Raw genomic sequence first — 18,058 nt, 5'->3', positions numbered from 1 at the left:
GGCTATGTGTAACCGGCATTTTAATGCCTCTGATTATTATTATTAAATAAACATGTAGAAGGTAAGCTTCAAGGGCAAATTTATTGGAGGAAGATTTTAGAAAATAGTGGAATTTTCTGAATTGAAACAAAATCCAGTTTTTAAAATTCTGTACTTAGACAAGAAGTGTGTAATCTTTTTTCCCCACTGTATTTCTAGGTTGAACTGCTTGAAGCAGCTCTGGATCATAATACCATAGTCTGTTTAAACACTGGCTCAGGGAAGACGTTTATTGCAGTACTACTCACTAAAGAGCTGTCTTATCAGATCAGGGGAGACTTCAACAGAAATGGCAAAAGGACGGTGTTCTTGGTCAACTCTGGTAATAAAGCACTATTTTATCAAATTGTATGGAGGAAATTGGATGAGATCTTATGGTTAAGCAGATTTGCTCTTGGGGTATAAAGTTAAAGTCTTGAAAGTATAGAGAGGTTGATGAATAATGTGCTTGTTGAAGCAGAATATCATTCTGTCTTATTTGTTAACTTTAAATAGTATTTCTCTTAAATGATAGTCATCCTATTTCATAGATGTTAAATGTTAGCTTTCTTCTTAAATGGAACTGCATTTAATTCTGGCTCTGCATTTCTTTTGAAGGATTCCTTTTGGAATATAATCTGATCTTGGTAGTTAGTTATTTTGTTTTTAATGTTTTAGTTTCACAAAATGTATCATAAGGAGCCTGATTATAGGTAACTTTTTGATTTATGATTTTACTATACCAGTTGTAGAAAGAAAGAGGCTTTTTGAAAGTTAGATATTCAGTAAGAGTTTAAAGTATAGGTTTTTATGTGTTTGGGGTTATGTATTAAAATAAACAGTATAAAATGTGAATATAAACAGCTCAAGTACTAACATAACCATGTCACTCCTCTCCTTTTTTTCTTTTCTTTTTAGATTGTTTCAGCATGTGATGTTCTCATGTGCTTTAAATGCATATCAGTCTGTGTTATTTCTTGGTGATATAATCTGATTTTATTGAAGAAAGCAGGAGGGGTGGATAGTAGTTGCCTTTCTAGCCTAGAAATTGTGTTCTTAGATTGGGGAAAGGCACCTTAAAGAAGGAAAGTGATCTAAGACTTTGTAAAGTGAGTGACAGAGAGGCAGGGTGGTGAGTATAAGAAGCATATTTTGGAGATAACTGTGAAAGTATGATTTTAAGTTGGCTATGTAAAAAATTGGTGGTTAGATATAATATATAATAATAAGGATTTCCCTTAGCTGTTTAATCAGTTGTTGTCCAGAGAGCCATGTAGGGAAGAGTTCTTGCATTTACGTGGAATATTGTATTTGTAATCAGCAAACCAGGTTGCCCAACAAGTGTCAGCTGTCAGAACTCACTCAGATCTCAAGGTCGGGGAATACTCAAACCTAGAAGTAAGTGCATCTTGGACAAAAGAGAAATGGAACCAAGAGTTTACTAAACATCAGGTAAGACTCATAAATGAAGAAATTTCACTTAATAAATCTGTACAAGTCCTTGATTCGTAAGATGACCTGTAGCCCTCGTTACGTGAATTAGGTTTGAAGACTCTACTTTCCTGTACTTAGTCAGCCTAGAAACTAGTCCTCATGCATTTTCTTACTATAATCTCATCCTAAATCCAAATAAGCTAGTCCTTTGTGTTGCTGTTACTGAATAGAAAAGAAACAACTTTACAGTATGATTTTTTGTTTGAAAATGAAAATTCCTATGATCTATTTCCATCTTGCAGATAACTTGCTTTCAGAAAGTTTACTCTTGAGTTAAATGCCTTGACATTTCTTGGTTGAGATCTTAGTATTTTTGATGGAGACTTCCTGTAACTTGGCTTCCCTTGTGGCTCAGCTGGTAAAGAATCTGCCTGCAATGAGGGAGACCTGGGTTTGATCCCTCGGTTGGGAAGATCCCGTGGAGAAGGAAAAGGTTACCCACTCCAGTGTTCTGGCCCGGAGAATGCCGTGGACTGTGTATAGTCCATGGGGTCGCAAAGAGTCAGACATGACTGAGTGACTGTCACTTCTGTAACCTAGACGTTTCCATGTCACCAGCTTGTGTTGAGGGCCTTTCACGTGTTGGTGAATCTGAAATGGTTAAGAGATGATGTTTCCTAACTGACCTCAAGCAGTCCCTGGTCTGCTAGTATGTCTTACATATTGGGTTCAGTCAGTTCAGTTCAGTCGCTCAGTCGTGTCTGACTCTTTGCGACCCCGTGAGTCGCAGCATGCCAGGCTTCCCTGTCCATCACCAACTCCCGGAGTTCACTCAGGCTCACGTCCATCAAGTCAGTGATGCCATCCAGCCATCTCATCCTTTGTCATCCCCTTCTCCTCCTGCCCCCAATCCCTCCCAGCATCAGAGTCTTTTCCAGTGAATCAGCTCTTCACATGAGGTGGCCAAAGTACTGGAGTTTCAGCTTTAGCATCATTCCTTCCAAAGAAATCCCAGGGCTGATCTCCTTCAGAATGAACTGGTTGGATCTCCTTGCAGTCCAAGGGACTCTCAAGAGTCTTCTCCAACACCGCAGTTCAAAAGCATCAATTTTTTGGTGCTCAGCTTTCTTCACAGTCCAACTCTCACATCCATACATGACCACTGGAAAAACCATAGCCTTGACTAGATGGACCTTTGTTGGCAAAATAATGTCTCTGCTTTTCAATATGCTGTCTAGGTTGGTCATAACTTTTCTTCCAAGGAGTAAGCGTCTTTTAGTTAAGCTCTCTTAATAACTCATTTAAAATCCACAGAATGATAAGCCATTAAAAAAACTAAGGAGTCCATGTCTTCTTCCAGAAAACCTTGTCAATTTGACAGGAAAAAACTGTGTGAATTGTTTTGTGATCTGATAAAACTGACAGGTCTCATCAATCAAATTATGAGGAAGCTGAAAACCTGAAGTGGATTGAGTAGATTTATCATAAAAACTTGGTCTCCATTATCAGTATTTTTTTTCTTGTCTCTTTCCATGTTTTCCTTGTTTTACATCTTGAGTCTCAAGTATGAGCTTCCATACATTGAGAATTTTTGTTGTAATTTTTTTGTTGTTGTGATTTTTAACGATGACTTTCTTAATCCTTACCTAAAATACAGTAGTTCCCTAATCTGATTTCATAGAAGTATATCCAGGCAGGTGAATGGCTTGTTTGTATACTGATAGCAGTTTTATTTTAGGTTCTCGTTATGACTTGCTATGTCGCCTTGAATGTTTTGAAAAATGGTTACTTATCACTGTCAGACATTAACCTTTTGGTGTTTGATGAGTGTCATCTTGCAATCCTAGACCACCCCTACCGAGAAATTATGAAGGTAAGTTTTTAGATTTTATCAGTGTTAATAATGCAGTCAGATTACTGAGTAAAAGCAGTGTTTTTATATACCAAAAGCAATATTAGTTACCACTTTTGGGAACTTGGTTTCAGTGTAGGAATGAGTGACTGAATATTAAACTAATGTTCATTTAAATCTGTAATTTATAATATTAGTACATTTATAACTTCTAAATCTATAATAAAAGTTTAAACAATAAAAGTCAGTAAATTATGTGATCTATCATAAGTGAATTGCATAGTTTATCATAGCATATTTAAATGTTCCTTTTTGATAAATTGATCTTTTAAGTAAGCTACAATAAATTCCGTAAGTGACCATTTTGGTATTTGTTAGGTCTTTTTGACATGTTTAATCAGGATGCTGTCTCTTTGGTTGGGGCCTTGCAAAATGAATTCCTTACTGTCAGTATCTTTTGTTACATTAGCTTTGTGAAAATTGTCCATCATGTCCTCGTATTTTGGGACTAACTGCTTCCATTTTAAATGGGAAATGTGATCCAGAGGAATTGGAAGAGAAGATTCAGAAACTGGAGAAAATTCTTAAGAGTAATGCTGAAACTGCAACTGACTTGGTGGTCTTAGACAGGTAAGCGCTTAGGATTAACTAGGCTTCAGTGAAACCTGCTAGGGTGGTTTTAGGCCTTTGGTTCCATACTCCCTTGGAAGACCTAAGAATTCCTTATCAGGACAGTCATCTTCAGATGCAGGAATTGAGCCTTGTTTCCAGAAAGCGTAACAGATGGCAGTGTTTCACCCTTAAGAGGGAATGTTGGATACACGTGGTCCCAGCCTGTCTGCTCATGTTGATGAGGGCTGGGAACTCAGTAGGAGATCTGTGTCCTTTTCTGTCAGTGTGTGCGTTTTTTTGTTCTGACCCAAACATCCCACATGATGGTTTGAAAGAACATTAATTTATTTACATAATTCAGTATTTTACGGTCTGATTGAAAATAATGGGAAGCATCCTCTGATTTTGAAAATGGGTGTGAATTTCTGACCTGTTTCTAGGTTTGTCTCTTTGAGGAGGTTGCTATTTTGAGTTTCATTGAAACATATAACACAGCCTTTGTAATCTAAGTTGGTAGAAGGGAGCCTTTATAAGTTAGGTTTTTAAATTACAATGACTAATTCAGTTCATATTGAATTATCCTTATATCCTTGTTAGGTACAGCCTTTAACAAGGTTAATGATTACCAAGTAGTGGTTCTTGAAACAGTTACACTAGAGAAGACTTATTTCTCAGATTGTGAAGTTAAATCACACATGGGTTTTGAGGACTGGCTCCACTAATGTGTGACTTCAAGTGCGTCATTTATTGTCCCTGAGCCTAAAAAATGGCATTACCAGTGGTTTCAGGGGACTCTTGGGTGATCAGTTACATTGACATGAAAACACCTGTCACTTGGTAGGAATTTGGAAAGAGTTCTCTTTGTTAAATGAGAAGAAAAGGTAACATTTAGATTCATGGAAGTTAGATGTGATATGAAATACAAATCTGATGGCCTTTAAGGCGTTTAGGTAAAAAACTGATAGATATTCTATTGCGTTTGGCATTACTTAGCTCTCAAAATCTCACTTATAAATTCTAGTTGGGAATAATGAACACTATCATTTTAAAACATATCTTTAATATATTTATTTTCCTTAATTATTATATATGCTTTTAGGATTGTATGTGTTGTTGTCATATTATGAAAGGCATGAAAGATCCAAGGAATGATACTGTTGTGATTGATTGAAATGTGGGGGAGTTTTCCTTAAGAGGGCATGTTAAAATATGACTCAACCCTAAAAAGGAACACATTTGAGTCAGTTCTAGTGAGGTGGATGAACCTAGAGCCTGATAATACAGAGTGAAGTAAATCAGAAAGAGAAAAGCAAATACCATATATTAACACATATATATGGAATCTAGAAAAATGATTACTGATGAACCTGTCTGCAGGGCAAGAACAGCGGCTCCGACGGAGAACATATAGAGAACAGACCGTGTACACGGTGTGGGGAGGGGGGTGGGAGCTGAGCGAGCAGCACTGCAGCACGCACATTGCCGTGTGCAGAGGAGGCGGCGGCAGTCGCTGTGTCACTCAGGGAGCTCCGCCCACCGCTCTATGACAGCCTGGGGCTGGCGGGGAGGCTCAGGAGGGAGGGCTCGTGTGTGTGCTTGTGTCTGATGCCTGTTGCTGTGTGGCAGAGGTCAACACAGTATTGTAAAGCAGTTATCCTCCAGTTAAAAATAAATTAAAAGATTTATTTAAAAACCAAGAAAGTTGACATTTGCAAATGCTAAATGTTTCAAGTAGTTTGGAAATAGATATGTTTAATGATAATACTTCCTCCTTATGATCTCCTCCTGCCTTCCCTATTTCTGGGTCTGAGAAGTAATCATTGTTGAGTTTCTTGTCTATTTTGACAAATTTTCTCATTCTGGGTGATGCCTTAGGGGGCAAAAGGTGAAAGTCTAAACCTAAAAATCAAAATGAAAAACCTGTGGTTAACAGTGAAACAACAGAATTCTTTTGACTGTTAGCCTTGTGCATTTATTGACACTTAGCCGGCAAATATAGTACAGATAGAAGTGGGTACAACTTGAGGAAGGCTTGTTGTGAGCCTGCGTGTTCTTCCAAGTAGTTACACAGCTGAAAAGAGGGAGTTTCTTTTTTTGGCTTGGATATGTAATGGATGGTAATGCTGTAGTGAATTTATTGTGGTATTGACGACTTCTGTTTCTGATGTTAAAGATATACTTCTCAGCCATGTGAGATTGTGGTAGACTGTGGACCATTTACTGACAGAAGTGGGCTTTATGAAAGACTGCTGATGGAGTTAGAAGAAGCACTTAATTTTATCAATGACTGTAACATATCTGTACATTCAAAAGAAAGAGATTCTACTTTAATTTCTAAACAGGTAAGCCTATGTGAAGTAAGTACAGAGTATAATAAAAGGCTTTGATACATTTTTAATGTTGAAATGAATTTTCTTTTAATGAGGCTGTTTTATATACATTTTCGCTTAAGGCCTTACCTTCTTGTATCTTTGGACATTTTTCATTGAGTGTATCATATTGGGTTGAGTTTAGTGTTACCTGACCGACATTTCTATTAAGTGGAGACCTCCCTGGTTTAAGGAGGTGTCATGATTGTTTGAATATAAGAAGTGAGTCCCAGTTTTTTTTTCTTAGTCAAATGAGTTAGTTCCTGATCAAACCCTGAGCTGAAAGAATTCTTCTGTTGTTTCTTTGTATGTAATTGGACATGAGCCCATCATCTCCGAGTAGGGCAGCTTTGAGAAGCGATTCCTTAGGACAGTGGTCCTCAAAGTGTGGATGCTGCTGGACGAGCAGCATCAGCTTCCCTCTGGAACTTGCTTGGCATGCACGTGAGAGGCCCCACCCTTGACCTGCTGGATCTGAAGCTCTGGGGTGGGAGCCAGCTGTCTGAGATTGGAAGCCCCTCAGTGAATCCTGTTGCCTTTAAAACTTGAGAACCATTGTCCCAGGACAATTTGTCAGTTGTCCCAGCCAGCCGTGAATGTTACTACCGTGTTGGATCGAATCCTTAATTCTCTCTTGCTGATTTTCTCTGGAGCAGCAATGCCCAGACTCTGTTCAGCATCTGTCTTCTCATTAAGTCCACGTTCAACCCAGTGGGTCTTTCATTTGCCTGCAGAACTGGCAGTTACAGCCCCACTGTGGGTTTACATTTCCAGTCTGAGCTAGGGTTGTAAGTTGTGGCACTCTGGGGCACAGATACAGTTCAAGGAAAATCATCTTGCTTTTCTTTGATACCTAAAATAAAATGACATACTCTGCTGCATGTGTACACACATTTATATATTCTGCTATGTAGTTCTTGCATATTTACCTGGAAGTAAATGACTTAGTTGTACTTCTGACCACAGCTCTGAGGTTGCTTTATTAACCGTATACAGTTGCCTCTTTTAATTTCTGTCATTTGATTATTTTCACTGGGGAAAACAGAAGGGTGGTTCTGGGCATGTGTATGAAAAAGTAGAGCTTGGAAAGACTGCTGACCCCTCTCCCTAACCTTTTAAGGAATGAACCCCAGTGTTGATATTAGTGGGGTAAGTTTATTTTGAAGGGGCAGATTGAAGACAACTGAAACCCTAGTTGGACTCCACGTGAAGATTCTGCAGGAGTATTGTTTCGCATTGGAGTCTTTACCTTTTTTTGTAGATACTCTCAGACTGCCGTGCGGTCCTGGTTGTCCTGGGACCCTGGTGTGCCGATAAAGTAGCTGGAATGATGGTCAGAGAGCTGCAGAAACACATCAAACATGAGCAGGAGGAGCTGCACCGGAAGTTTCTGTTGTTCACAGACACTTTCCTACGGAAAATCCACGCCCTGTGTGAAGAGCACTTCTCCCCTGCCTCGCTTGACCTGAAGTTTGTCACTCCTAAAGTAATAAAGCTGCTCGAGATCTTACGCAAATACAAACCGTATGAGCGGCAGCAGTTTGAAAGCGTGGAGTGGTATAATAATAGGAACCAGGATAATTACGTGTCCTGGAGCGATTCTGAGGATGACGAGGAAGATGAAGAGATTGAAGAGAAAGAAAAGCCAGAGACAAATTTTCCTTCTCCGTTTACCAACATTTTGTGTGGAATTATTTTTGTGGAAAGAAGATACACAGCCGTGGTCTTAAACAGGTAACTCTCTGAGATTAACATTTTTTCCCCTGTAGTAGAACAGGCAGCTTTTTGTTGTTCTGTGAAGTGATACCTTGTAATAGCTTTAAGAGCTGGGCAGAAGGCTTAGGGACGCGTCCTTCACTTGGCACCATCACGTCAGAACTCAACGTGTAACGCTATCCTGGGATCAGCAGGATGTTTGTATATACAATCACTTGACTGAGGTTTTGTTCTTAAAGGATGTTAATCTTTTCTAATCCATCTGAAATCGAGTGCAAGTACAGAAAAATTAAGTTGACATTAAAGTAAACCTTCCTTGTTTGGTATTCAGTTGTTAGATTTAGTTCAGATATTTATTAACCTGTGACTATGGTGTGTTCGGAGAAGGCGGTTGCACCCCACTCCAGTATTCTTGCCTGGAAAATCCCATGGACGGAGGATCCTGGTGGGCTGCAGTCCATGGGGTCGCTGAGGGTAGGACACGACTGAGCGACTTCGCTTTGACTTTTCACTTTCATGCATTGGAGAAGGAAATGGCAGCCCACTCCAGTGTTCTTGCCTGGAGAATCCCAGGGACGGGGGAGCCTGGTGGGCTGCCATCTATGGGGTCGCACAGAGTCTGAAGCGACTTAGCAGCAGCAGCAGCATGGTGTGTTAGTGGAGAAGGAAATGGCAACCCACTCCAGTGTTCTTGCCTGGGAAATCCCATGGACAGAGGAGCCTGGCAGGCTACAGTCCACTGGGTCGCAAAGAGTGGGACATGACTGAGTGCACACACATCATGTGTTAGGCGTGGTTTTGAGCATTTCACACCACGCTTTCTCCTTCAGGTGATATTAGGATAAATTGTATCAGGATATTGCTGTGGCTAGTTTTTCTGTGTTAGCTTTTTTTCTTAACAAATGCCTATTCAGGTTTGCACATTTGCAGTGAAAAGCATGTAACAGCTGGGTTTGAAATTTGAATTGGTTCATAGACTACATATTAAAATTTTCTGAATCAGAAGATAATAAAAATGTTAGGAATTCAGAGAATACTGGCAAAGGTGGCAGTGAATGCCAATTAGGTTGTAAATTTCCACCCTACCTCCTTCTTCAGTAGAAGTGTGTTTTTCCTGAATATAGACCCAGCCAAGGAGCTTCACTTCAAATTTGTGTCACGTGGTCACTTAATGCATATTTCTTTTGATTTGTGGATGGTTGCTCTATTATTTGTAAGGGCCAAAAAGAGTCCTTATTTAGTACTTCAAACTACTTGTTTCTACAAGATCTATTAATTGGCCAAAGTTGATCCCTAAGAACCTTTTCTGCAAGTATTGATCTCTGAGGAGAAATTAAACTTTGTTTCCTGAGGTAATTTGGGGTTTAAAAAAAAAAAGAACTGCTTCTGACTTGAGAATGTACTTGAGTAACGAGAAATTGGACTCTGGGGTCGTCATCTGGCGGTTTTCAGTCTGGAAGTTTTCTTAGTCATTGGGCCTGATCCTGATGATGGATATGAAGTGAAATAATTTTAGGTAGTGAATTACATTGAAATCAGAAGTTTAAGATTGGAAAGGAACTTCCCTGACTAATCCAACCCACTTACTCTTATAAGCAAAAAAAAAAAAAAAAAAAAGAGGAAAGCGTCCGGAGGATAAGTGATTTGCTCTGAGTTAAATTGCCAGTCAGTGGCAGAGACCATTCAAGAATCCTGATATTCTGCCTCCTCGTTTCCACTTCTTTGTATAATCATCATGCCCTTGGGTATCACAGAACGCTAACAACCAGAGCTTTACAGTGGGAAGACTGCCAGGAGACAGTCCAGGGAGTGCATGACTACTCAGGTTATTTTTTAGAATGGGGGAAAGGCATTTTTGGGGTCAGAAAAGTTTAATGTTGGCACAGTTCTAAGCCGAGTTCTAGACGGACTCCCTGCCCCACACAGGATGGGTTAAGAATTAAGTACATTTTCTGGGGCTTGGAGAGGACTGGGGGTTCATTTTCTTCCTTTTTTCCTCTTTTGTACGTGTGTTTGTAAGTATGGAGATGTGCCAGTTTTCACTGAAGGAATATTAGCCTGAAAAGGTTTATCAGAAATCAGTGTTAGTTCCTGTTGACTTTGAGGATCAGATTAATTGCGATCAACTTTCATAAAGTGTGCCTGGAATTTAGTGTTGGATGATGAATCAGGAGTGGTTTGAGGGTTTACTTTATGGGCAGCTAATTAAATGTACAATAGAGGTCTTGTTCCAGTAAGCTTTTTAATAAGCTTAGAAAAACTTCCTGAAATCCAGATTCTTTCCTTCCATCAATTTAATGGGAGGAAAAACCACTCTTCAGCACACAGTTTCACGGGAGTAGAAGCTATTGTAATACATGGGCGGTTTTCTACTCTCCTAATCAGAAAAATAAAAAACAGCTACTTCTGTTGTATGTGTACAGTCTTGGGTTTACAGTTTTTCTTTTGCCTTATATACTGAAGGCTTTATCGTCTATAATTTACCTTTTGTATCAGTCAGTCAGTTCAGTTGCTCAGTTGTGTCTGACTCTTTGCAACCCCATGGACTGCAGCACACCAGGCCTCTCTGTCCATCACCAACTCCGGGAGCTTGCTCAAACTCATGTCCATTGAGTCGGTGATGCCATCCAACCATCTCATCCTCTGTCATCCACTTAGTCCTGCCTTCAATCTTTCCCAGCATCAGGGTCTTTTCCAGGGAGTCAGTTCTTTGTATCAGGTGGCCAGAGTATTGGAGTTTCAGCTTCAGCATCAGTCCTTCCAATGAATATTCAGGGCTGATTTCCATTAGGCCTGACAGGTTTGATATCCTTGCAGTCCAAGGGACTCTCAAGAGTCTTCTCCAACATTGTGGTTCAAAAACATCAGTTCTTTGACACTCAGCTTTCTTTCTGGTCCAACTCTCACATGCATATACATGACTTCTGGAAAAACCACAGCTTTGACTATACAGACCTTGTCAGCAAAGTGATGTCTCTGCTTTTTAATGCGCTATCTAGGTTGGTCATAGCTTTTCTTCTAAGGAACAAGCATCTTTTAAATTTCATGGCTGCAGTCACCATTTTCAGTAATTCTGGAGCCCAAGAAAATAAAGTCTGTCACTGTTTCCTTTTTTCCCTATCTATTTGCCATGAAGTGATGGGACCAGATGCCATGGTCTTAGTTTTTGAATGTTGAATTTTAAACCAGCTTTTTCACTCTCCTCTTTCACTTTCATCAAGAGGCTCTTTAGTTCCTCTTTGCTTTCTGCCATAAGGGTTGTGTCATCTGCGTATCTGAGGTTATTGATATTTCTCCCAGCAATCTGGATTCCAGCTTGTGCTTTATCCAGCCTGGCATTTCGCATGATGTACTTTGCTGCTGCTGCTGCTGCTGCTGCTGCTAAGTCACTTCAGTCGTGTCTGACTCTGTGCGACCCCATAGATGGCAGCCCACCAGGCTCCCCCGTCCCTGGGATTCTCCAGGCAAGAACACTGGAGTGGGTTGCCATTTCCTTCTCCAATGGATGAAAGTGAAAAGTGAAAGTGAAGTGGCTCAGTCGTGTCCGACTCTTAGCGACCCCATGGACTGCAGCCTACCAGGCTCCTCCGCCAAGGGATTTTTCAGGCAAGAGTACTGGAGTGGGGTGCCATTGCCTTCTCCGGATGTACTCTGCATATAAGTTAAATAAACAGGGTGACAGTATAGAGCCTTGATGTACTCCTTTCCCAGTTTGGAACCAGTCCATTGTTCATGTCTGGTACTTTTATATAGTTTTAAAATTTCAGAGCACTCCATGAGGGAAGAAGATAGATGTTTTTACTCTATCATAGATGATATTTCTCCCAGCAGTCTGGATTCCAGCTTGTGCTTTATCCAGCCTGGCATTTCGCAGACCTCCTGAAATAACTCAAGGATCAAGTGGCAGAAAGTGACTTCTACTCTCCAAGTCTAGAGCTCTTTTCACTGTGTGATTTATGAGTATTGTGTGACTTTGGCATTGAACAAACCTGGGTTGATGTCTTCTCTCTATCCCCCATCCCTCCACCCCTTTCTTTTCCCAGTAGCTTTGTCTTTACAGAGAAGTTGCAGGGATGTACTGAGTACCCTTACCCATTCTGGGTTTCCCCCATATCTTATGTCAGTAACATCTTACCTTATCAGGGTACGTTTGTTGCAACCAAGAAACTAACGTTGGTGTATTACTATTAACTAACTTATAGACTCTATTGGATTTCCCCAGTTTTCCCATTAATGTCTTCTTTTTAATCCAAGGTGTACCAGAGTTCATTTAGTTCTATTTCCCCCTAATCTCCTTTGGTCTCTTACGGCTTCTTGTTCTTTCCTTGTTTTCGACGACCTTGATGTGAGGAGGACAGGTATTTTGTGGACTGCCCCTCAGTTTGAATTTGATGTTTTTCTCAGGATTAGACTGGGTTTTAGCATTTGAAAGAAGGCTGCGGATATGAGGTGCCCTTCTCGTTGCTGTATCTTAGGGGGATTCGTGGTCTCGACACAGACCATCGTGGGTAATGTTAAACTTCATCACGTGATTATGATTGCACTTGCCCATTTCCTCCACTGTGAAGTTATTATTTTTCTTATTTCTTACTTTATTCTTTGGAAGCAGGTCACCGAAGCTGGTTTATCTTGGGGAGAGAGGAATTCAGCTTCATGCCTGGAGAGGGGCTTCTCTATGTGTGTTACTGAAATTCTTCTGTAAGGGAAACATGTCTCTTTTATCCTATTTATCTGTTTATATTTGTTGACTCATGTTCTTTTATCACTGTGGACTTGTGTTTGTTTATTTTATACCTTGGTTATGATCTGATGCTGGGTTAGTTTTCTGTATAAGTTATTCCACCGTGGGCCACTGGGGGCTGTTGGAGGTTAGTGCCTATGTCCTTTTGACATGCCCCGATCCTTCTGATTTTTGAACCCTGCCTGACTTTCTGGTAGAAGAATGCTTCAGCCATGGAATCAGCCATTTCTCCGAGGAGCCCTGGTTCTTTTTATCTTCACTCACTTTTTAGGTGTATATTCTGTGCAAGTTATTTCACTTTTTAGAGCCTCAACATCTTCATCTATAAGATAATAATAATACCTCCCTTTCTTACTGAGTCGTTAGTGAGAGACACTGTATACAAACACCGCAGTCTTACCGCCTGATATTGTGCTCGGGGAGGCTGTGTGCACGCACAGGGTGGGCCTGTGCCGGCCACGGTGAGGAAGGTACAGAGGTGGACGGTAAGCACCAGCTCTTTTAGTTTTTAGAGTAAGTTATGTCTGCTGAATATGATTGTATTTATAAACTCTCACATTTTTATGTCTGCTGAATATTATACAGTTGGCCATTGAATTTTAATACTTTTTAAGTTATGTTTTCTTAGTAGTTAATTTTCATGGAATTTTACAAAAATACTGGTTTCAGGTGAATTTGAAAACAGGAAAAAAAAATCACTTGCTTGCTAGAGATTGTTTGAGGAGCTCTAGTGAGCTGCTGTCTGTGGGGTCGCACAGAGTCGGACACGACTGAAGCGACTTAGCAGCAGCAGCAGTGAGTGTTTGCTGCACTAGAGAACAGCATTCTTTATCAGACAGCTTGCTTTTGGAACAACTCACATAAACTCAGTGTAAAATTAAAAGAACGAGATTCTGTCCTGGCAGTTCTGTGGTACCGTGAGATCTCAGGGCAGATAGTGTAGTCCTTATTAATACAAGTGCCCTGACAGCAGTAGACCTGGGTTTGTTTTTCTAGAAGCCCATAGCTTGTCTTTAGGGATTCCTTACACATATCTGATAAAGAAATTTTTGCTTTTTAAACATTGTGAGCATAGGTATGTAGCATTTAATTGCTGCTTACAAGGGACTTTGTCTTTGAATGTGCTCATTGTTTCTTCCTTTCCCTGCAGTCCTGATGAGAGTCTCATTAAGGAGAAATAAAAGTATTCTTGGTGCTTCCAATTCTCAGCTAGTTGAAGTCTACCAGATTTATTATTTTAGGCAAATTAAGATACATTCTCTGCCTAATTAGGAGTAACTGGAAACGCATTTTTAAACCTCTGTTTTGTTCAAATTGCTTGTTTACATAAACTAAAGTTTGGAAGTACATATTATTTCTACAGTAATTGATTTCATATTTTAGATGTTGGGGCATGCAGTTTGCGTGTAACACTGTTTTCTGTTACTGACATCATAAGTTCATAATAACAAATCTTTGAACATATTAAAAAACTTTCTGACTTTGAACATTTTAGGTACTTGAACTGTAGAGCAGACTCTCAAACCAACCTAGGCATGCCAGTGTTTTACTGATTTGGAGACAGGAAGATATTCTAGATGGCCATTCAAGGTTTTTCCCAGGGCTTTGATATTAGTCTGTTTCATGTACTTATTAAAAAAAAAAAAAAAGAATGGTTTGACTTAAAAATGCAATTTTCTATTAGGAATTTGTGCTACGTTGTATGACTTCAGAGGAACCATATGGGATCACTTAGGTCAGGTGTGGAACCATTTATCCTGTGTGCTGAGTTTTCCAATGTGGATATTTCCAAAATAGCTGTAATGGCAACACTAACTGTTAACCTTCTGCACCCATGTAACGTGAGCCTGTCCCGTAGCTCTTTTTCATTTTGTAGCCGAGGGCCCGCTTTCAGGGACAAGCTTTCTGGGTTGATAGAGAGGAGCAGGCAGGAAGGGGAACGAGCTCAAGAGCCTATCCTAGCTCCTGCCCGGATGGGAGGGGAGTTATCTCAGCCTTGCAGGGAGGCACGCTCTGTCAGCCTTGCAGGGCTGAAGCTCAGTGGCCTTTCATGCAGCACTGTGGTCAGTGGCCGTCCGCAGGGCCATGAAGTGTTGGGAATGGAGATGCTTATCAGTGGAGGGAGGCTTTCCTTGCCCTGGAGCCCTCCTTCCAGGGGGACAGGGCACTGGGGTAAATCGAACAGAAATAACACGCTTCTTTCTTTGCACATGCAGCTAGGACTCTTACCACACGGAAAGAGAGGAGAGTGAAGTTTCCCTTGGGGTGTTTGGTACTTAACTCTCGGAAAGCTTGGTCATAGAGACGGGCAAGACCACTGCGGCAAGTTGTGCATGCGCTTAGAGTGTGTGCGGCTTTTTCATTATAGGGCTTGGCCTAAAGCCAGAACACATGGACAGTCCATGTTTCTCTCTGCTGAGCGCTGTCACTTCCCAGGCCACGTTTCTGTGAAGGTCATTACTGCCAAATTAGAAAGTTTGAGGGACTGTGACCATTTTGTTCACCCGTGTCGTGTAAATCAACCCTGTCTTTGGTGTTCTGAGTATTTAGTGCACAGATTGACACAGAGAAGAGCGATGGTGATTTCTTTTTAAGCTAGAGGAGGGAAAATACCAAGACTGGTTTGTTAGGTATGTGGGCAAAAAAATTCCTGTTTCCACTTTAAGAGAGACCCTACAAACAAAAGTTTAATTTTTTTTTTCCCTCAGCAGTGCTTAACTTCCAAATGTGTATAATTTTCTTAGATTGATAAAGGAAGCTGGCAAACAAGATCCAGAGCTGGCTTACATCAGCAGCAATTTTATAACTGGACATGGCATCGGAAAGAATCAGCCTCGGAACAAACAGATGGAAGCGGAATTCAGAAAACAGGAAGAGGTAAGCTAAGTGAAAATAATTTTACAGTAACAGTTTTCAGAACATATATAAACTCTGCCCATAGGAACCCCCTCTCTCTATAGTTCCTCTGCATTTTTTTGGTGATATAGAGTACTCGTAAACAGAGACTCACCGTTTCCCTTGAGGTAGCCGAACGATGATTCTCATGTGTAGAATTAGAATACCTGTCTGGTAAATCAATTTTGTGTCTTAATTGCCATCGGCCATTTTATTTTCCTTTATGGGGCTGAGGATACACAGCTACGTTTCATAGAAGAAGACAGCTCGTGTAAATATAACTCTTGCTGACTTGTTATGATTCTGAAGCAACAAACTGAAATCTTTTTCCTAGAATGTGTTTTGTTTGCTATTCAAAGTCCTACCTTGGTTGACTATTTTAAAAACAACAATATATTTTAAAGATTTTTGGTTTAATTTTTTTTCATGCTTTTTATTCAAGATTTGATATAGGAAATAGCACTGTAAAGATGATAAAAACCTAACATAGTGTTCCTGGCTTGCAAATAAAAACTTTTTATGTAAAATTTGTTGTTTAAGTTAAAAGCAGAATCATTCATGTTGAAGTCATTTTTCTTTGATAATACTCCAAGTTTGGGGAGTTCAGTAGCCAGAGTCTTGACAGATCAGTCTAAAACCCAGCTTAATTTCTTATTTAACTTACGCTGAATTGGGAAATGATGTTACCTTAAATCTAGTATGAAAAAAACTTTTCAGTTAAAAAAAAAATCATTTATGATCCCTTACATTAAGTATGTCCCAAGATGTCGGAAAATAAGTGATGCTTTGCTTGTAGTTTTTAATTCCAAGTGATTTAGGGATTTTAGTGACACAGTTTTGACATCTTTGGAGGGATGTTGGCATAGGTGCACAGACATAGGTCCCATAGGGAGGCACAGAATATCCACAGGATTTCAGAAGTGAATTCATTTGGTCACTCTGGTGGTTATTAAAGAAGCCAGTGTCTTTAGCCAAAAGACTGTGATTTGTCCATGGGTGCTTCTCTAAAGTAGAAAGGCATTTTGATTTTTTCAAGTCATGTTCAGCTGAAAATGTCTTTGAATCAGAGTTTCTTTGTCCGGATGTTCATGGTGTCTGGAGTTTTGTGTGATACTCATTGTTTTTAGCCTGGCCTGGATTACGAGTGCTCAGAGTACTGTCACAAATGACAGTTGTCCCTTCATTTCACTGTGCTCTTTTCTTTGGAAACTTTGTTAGAATTCCTTTTCTTGGTGGATTTTTTTCAGGTACTTAGGAAATTTCGAGCACATGAAACCAACCTGCTTATTGCAACAAGTATTGTGGAGGAGGGTGTTGACATACCGAAATGCAACTTGGTGGTTCGTTTCGATCTGCCCACAGAGTATCGATCCTACGTTCAGTCCAAGGGAAGAGCGAGGGCACCCATCTCTAATTATGTAATGTTAGCAGACACAGATAAAATAAAGAGTTTTGAAGAAGACCTTAAAACATACAAAGCTATTGAAAAGGTAAGATGTACATGTTATCTGTAAGTTATTCCTGTGCATATAGAAATAATAAAAACAGTTGTATCTTCAGAGATTAGTCTCAACAGAGGTGTGCAGTGGGTAGATTATTAGACAGTTGAGAGTAATTGCACAGAGCCAGCAGTATTTTACAATAAAATGGCAGTGAAAATGGTCATATAGGTTACTGGGGAAGATTAGGAAGTACACTGTTCACGTGGACGGTGTCATCCTCGTTGACTGAGTTGGAGACTGGTTTGAGAGTGATGACACAGCCCAGATACTCATGTAAGACTGGTGATCGCTTGTGTGCTGGTAGGTCGGTGTAGTTCAGTGTCTTGTTCCCTGTATGGGAACGTCTCCATATGGCTGGAGCTGGGAAGGATGCATTGGGAAAAACTGTCTGCAGCAGGTGGCTCTGGAGTATTGAGGTATGTGTTTAGGAGAGAGAGATATTTCATGTCAAGAGAGCTTTTTCTTAGGTTCAGTGGCAGGAAAGGCATTTGTTCTCATAAATTCTGTTCTGAAACTGCTCAGATCTTGCGAAACAAATGTTCCAAGTCGGTTGATACCGGGGAGGCCGACACGGAGCCCGTGGTGGATGACGACGATGTTTTCCCACCGTATGTGCTGAGGCCTGAGGACGGTCCCCGCGTCACGATCAACACGGCCATTGGGCACGTCAACAGGTACGGCCGCAGGCTACGTGGTAGCCAACCTGTGAGAACCGTGAGATTTCGGTCTGACTCTATAAGTATTGTGTTGTTCACCATCTGCAAGCAATAACCAATCTCTCCGTTTATGGCCTGTGATGCCTCAGTGACAGAAAAAGAAGTTGCTTTTTTCTGTTCCTTGTTTTTTTTGGTCAGAATGCAAAACTAGTATTGTGCAGAAATAAATATTTCTAGTATTGTGCAGAAATAAATGTTTCCCT

The 18,058-nt window shown here is 40.3% G+C and overlaps 1 protein-coding gene across 2 annotated transcripts in view; it reads left to right on the top strand.

Annotated features, from left to right (window-relative positions):
- DICER1 (dicer 1, ribonuclease III) overlaps nucleotides 1–18,058 on the top strand; it is a 71,127-nt gene that overhangs the window by 28,781 nt on the left and 24,288 nt on the right. For both annotated transcript variants that reach the window (NM_001435022.1, NM_203359.2), the window contains 9 exons: nucleotides 199–361; nucleotides 1,340–1,470; nucleotides 3,191–3,325; nucleotides 3,774–3,934; nucleotides 6,090–6,258; nucleotides 7,547–8,019; nucleotides 15,487–15,619; nucleotides 16,885–17,127; nucleotides 17,662–17,813. In NM_001435022.1, the coding sequence (NP_001421951.1) occupies nucleotides 199–361; nucleotides 1,340–1,470; nucleotides 3,191–3,325; nucleotides 3,774–3,934; nucleotides 6,090–6,258; nucleotides 7,547–8,019; nucleotides 15,487–15,619; nucleotides 16,885–17,127; nucleotides 17,662–17,813 (1,760 nt within the window). The remainder of the gene's footprint in view (nucleotides 1–198; nucleotides 362–1,339; nucleotides 1,471–3,190; nucleotides 3,326–3,773; nucleotides 3,935–6,089; nucleotides 6,259–7,546; nucleotides 8,020–15,486; nucleotides 15,620–16,884; nucleotides 17,128–17,661; nucleotides 17,814–18,058) is intronic.

Source organism: Bos taurus, chromosome 21, assembly GCF_002263795.3.
Source record: "Bos taurus isolate L1 Dominette 01449 registration number 42190680 breed Hereford chromosome 21, ARS-UCD2.0, whole genome shotgun sequence".
Taxonomy (NCBI): domain Eukaryota; kingdom Metazoa; phylum Chordata; class Mammalia; order Artiodactyla; family Bovidae; genus Bos; species Bos taurus.
Note: the sequence above shows the minus strand (reverse complement) of the source record. Positions and strands in the feature narration are given on the sequence as shown.